The sequence below is a fragment of the Cynocephalus volans genome, chromosome 6, assembly GCF_027409185.1.
Source record: "Cynocephalus volans isolate mCynVol1 chromosome 6, mCynVol1.pri, whole genome shotgun sequence".
In the NCBI taxonomy this organism is placed as follows: Eukaryota; Metazoa; Chordata; class Mammalia; order Dermoptera; family Cynocephalidae; genus Cynocephalus; species Cynocephalus volans.
The window spans coordinates 13,712,700-13,716,277 of record NC_084465.1 but is presented as its reverse complement, the minus strand read 5'-3'; the positions used below and the strand labels follow the sequence as shown (position 1 = coordinate 13,716,277).

At 41.3% G+C, this 3,578-nt stretch overlaps 1 protein-coding gene across 1 annotated transcript; it reads left to right on the top strand.

Moving 5' to 3' along the window:
* The first annotated feature begins 1,236 nt into the window (after positions 1–1,236).
* Positions 1,237–2,169, top strand: LOC134380290 (olfactory receptor 2A12). Its single transcript, XM_063100001.1, has one exon. It carries the CDS (start codon positions 1,237–1,239, stop codon positions 2,167–2,169), a length of 933 nt encoding a protein of 310 aa, XP_062956071.1.
* Positions 2,170–3,578: the final 1,409 nt, after the last annotated feature.

Below are 3,578 nucleotides of genomic sequence, written 5' to 3'. Positions count from 1 at the left end.
TTCAAAGGTCAGTAACTAATATGTTTTTATATATTAATTGTGTTTTATGGATACTTTCCTTATTTTTCTTAATTTATGGAGCATTTTAGTAAATATTATGCCTTTGTTAATCTATTAGAACATTCTAATCATCCTTATATTACAGTCTTTGGAAGATAGTTTTATACATTCAATCTCACCTTGAATGAATTTATGATTTCAATTGTTTGCTTTCTCTTTAGCATGAAATTTATGTGATTTGAAACAAATGTTTTTGGGGGGGGCACATTTGGAGTGGATGAGTTTTTGTTCTCATTATTACTTTAATTTTAGTTTGTTTTTTCTACTTTTTCTTTCTCTTTGTCTTGTGGTTTTAAGTTTTTGTTGTTCTACACTTGGCTCCATGGGCCTCTCATACAAAATCAGGTCTTAACAATAGTTTCCCAGAGTCTGGTGATCAAATTCTACAGCCAGCAAGCATGTTGACTTCTCTAAAGTCACTATATCCAGCAACCTAATAGCTGTTTTAAGTCTCCTTTCATGGGCCCAACCCAAGCCCTTAGCTTCCAAGCAATCATGTTAACAACCCGTCTCCCAACAATTTGCCTTGACCTCATAAAAGCTGAGTTTCAGGTGTAACTCTCTGCTTTCAGACTTGGAGCTCGTCATGGTTTTGATTCATTTCTGGTGTATGGAGGAGTTGTTTTAAATTCTATCTATTTAGGGTTTATATTTTATATTTTGTATCTCACATTCATGTATTTGAAGTAGAAGAAAAATTAGGAACACATCTTGAGCATTAATCTGTACTTTCTTCTTAACTAAATATATAATCAGTAGTGTAAATGCAATGATAAAATCGCTAAACTCAATTTCTTGAAAAAAAAATTGGAGAAAATGGTGGTAAATAAAAGAGGACCTACCTCTGTCTATCTCATTAGCTTCAGCTGATTATTGCTTGCAATTAATATCATCAAATGACATATCTTGTATTTTTTTCAAAGGAAGATAGAGACCCCAGGTTTTATGTGAAATCTCTTAATGTTTAATACTGGTCAATAACTGCAGTTTTTAAATATCTCTAAAAGCCAAATTTGTAGGCCGATACGATACAGGAATTTGGTCTGTATGAACCCATGAGTTACTGAGTTGTGGTCTCTAAAATAAATTCACATTCTATAATAACATATTTTTTCTACTCTTCAGCTGTGAAATTTCTGTGCTAAGCACATCATAGTATTCACCTGTCACAAGAAGATGGAGAACAATCAGACACGGATCACCGAAGTCATCCTACTGGGATTCCAGGTTAACCCAGCACTGGAGTTGTTCCTCTTTGGGTTCTTCTTGCTATTCTACAGCCTCACCCTCATGAGCAATGGAATTATCCTGGGGCTCATCTGCCTGGACTCCAGACTACACACCCCCATGTACTTCTTCCTCTCACACTTGGCCATTGTTGACATGTCCTATGCTTCAAGCACTGTCCCGAAGATGCTAGCAAATCTTGTGATGCAGAAAAAAATCATTTCCTTTGCTCCATGCCTACTTCAGACATTTTTGTATTTGGCTTTTGCTGTTACAGAGTGTATGATTTTGCTGGTGATGTCCTATGATCGGTATGTGGCCATCTGCTGCCCCTTGCAATACACCCTCATCATGAGCTGGCGAGCGTGCGTTGTTCTGGCCGCCACTTGCTGGATATTCAGCTTTCTCTTGGCTCTGGTTCATATTACTCTCATTCTGAGGCTGCCCTTTTGTGGGCCACAAAAAATCAATCACTTTTTTTGTCAAATTATGTCAGTTTTCAAATTGGCCTGTGCTGACACTAGGCTCAACCAAGTTGTCCTTTTTGCGGGCTCTGTGTTTGTCCTAGTAGGGCCCCTCTGCTTGGTGCTGGTCTCCTACTCACGCATTCTGGTCGCCATCCTGAGGATCAAGTCAGGGGAGGGCCGCAGGAAGGCCTTCTCCACCTGCTCCTCCCACCTCTGCATAGTTGGACTCTTCTTTGGCAGTGCCATCATCATGTATGTCGCCCCCATGTCCCACAATTCTCAAGAACAGAGGAAAATTCTATCATTGTTTTACAGCCTTTTCAATCCTATGCTGAATCCCCTGATCTACGGTTTGAGAAATGCAGAGGTGAAAGTTGCCTTAAGAAGAGTTCTTTGGAAACAGAGATCAATGTGAAGGATGGCTTGGGGTATCCTGAGTGTGTGGGCTTAGTGCTCATGATCTTGAGTTTTTGAATTTCCTTTTGAATTCTTTAATTTACCAAACCTAGTGCTCTTTATCTTTGGACTTCTTATAAAATGAGAAAATAGTTATACTTACCATTTAAGCAATAGATCCCAAACCTCAAATGAACATTATGAAACAAAAAATCATGGCCTAATCCTACTCATGAACATAAATGCAAATGTCTTAAAGAAAATATTGGTAAAACAAATCCAGCAAAATAAGAATGTATTATATGAAATTGTTTATATCCCCAAAATGCAAAAAATTGTTTAACATTAAAACAAACAATGGAAACAATTTGCCACGTTAGCAAATTAAATGACCATCTCAGTAGATCCAAAAAAGTGTTTGACAAAGTTCAACATCAACTCAAGGTAAAACTCTTGTTTTATTAATTTTATTAATACTTTTTTTTTTTTACATTCTATGATGTTGTGGTAGAGCAGTTGGGAGGGAGAGGGAGAAGGGGAAGGAAATGGGATGGAAGAAAGAGGAAGGAGCAGGGGTGGGATTGAGGCCTCTGTTACTTCCCACATTCCCACAGGGGAGACCAGTGGGTTTCCAGTGGTGGCTTGGTTATTGCCGGGCTGGGTGCAGATGTCAAGGGGGTGTGACAATAGCCCTCACCCAGCCCCACCCCACCTCAGGAACCCGGGGCCCTTCTTGCTGAGGCTTGCTGGTTGTCCTGGGCTGGTTGAGCATGGGGGGTGTGGTTGAAACCCTTGGACCCCCCTGCCCCAGCTCAGGAGAGCTCAGGGCACCTCCTGTGGTAGCTCGGTGGTCATCGCTGGGCTGGTTGCTCATGCAGAGGGACATGGATGAGGCCCTTGGCCCCCTGCAAGCCCTGGCTCAGGAGAGCCCGGGGCGCCTCCTGCGGCAGCTCAGTGGTCATTCCTGGAGTGGTTGCAGGTGTCGGGAGGCCATGGCTGAGGCCCCCACCACTCCCCACTTCCTGGCTTGGTAGCCCAGGGGAATTCCAGTCCTACTAGATGTTATAGGTGTTCTTTGGTGAAATGAGATCTTTACTAGTTAATATTAAATTTGTCTCTGGTTGTGGGTACTTTGTTTTTTCTTTCAGTTCTGTATTGGATTATTTGCTGTTCCCACCACTTAAACTGCACTGGAACTAATCTGTTGTCCTTTGTTTACTTCTAAAATGGGGGAATATCCTGTGGGGACCAGCACTTGAGCTCTGTGGTTGAGCTAAATTGCTGCTTTGCTGCTGATTCCCTGGGGAAGGCTTTTCATGCAGCTCAGGTTTTAACAGTTGACTTTATAGGTACTTCCAGATCTGGTGAAATCTGATGCACCTAGGTTGTACAAAAACCCTGGTCTGGGCAAGTCTTTTCATCAAACTA

Coding starts and splice junctions, on each gene's coding strand:
- LOC134380290 (XM_063100001.1), top strand. CDS start 1,237: ATGGAGAACAATCAGACACGGATCACCGAAGTCATCCTACTGGGATTC.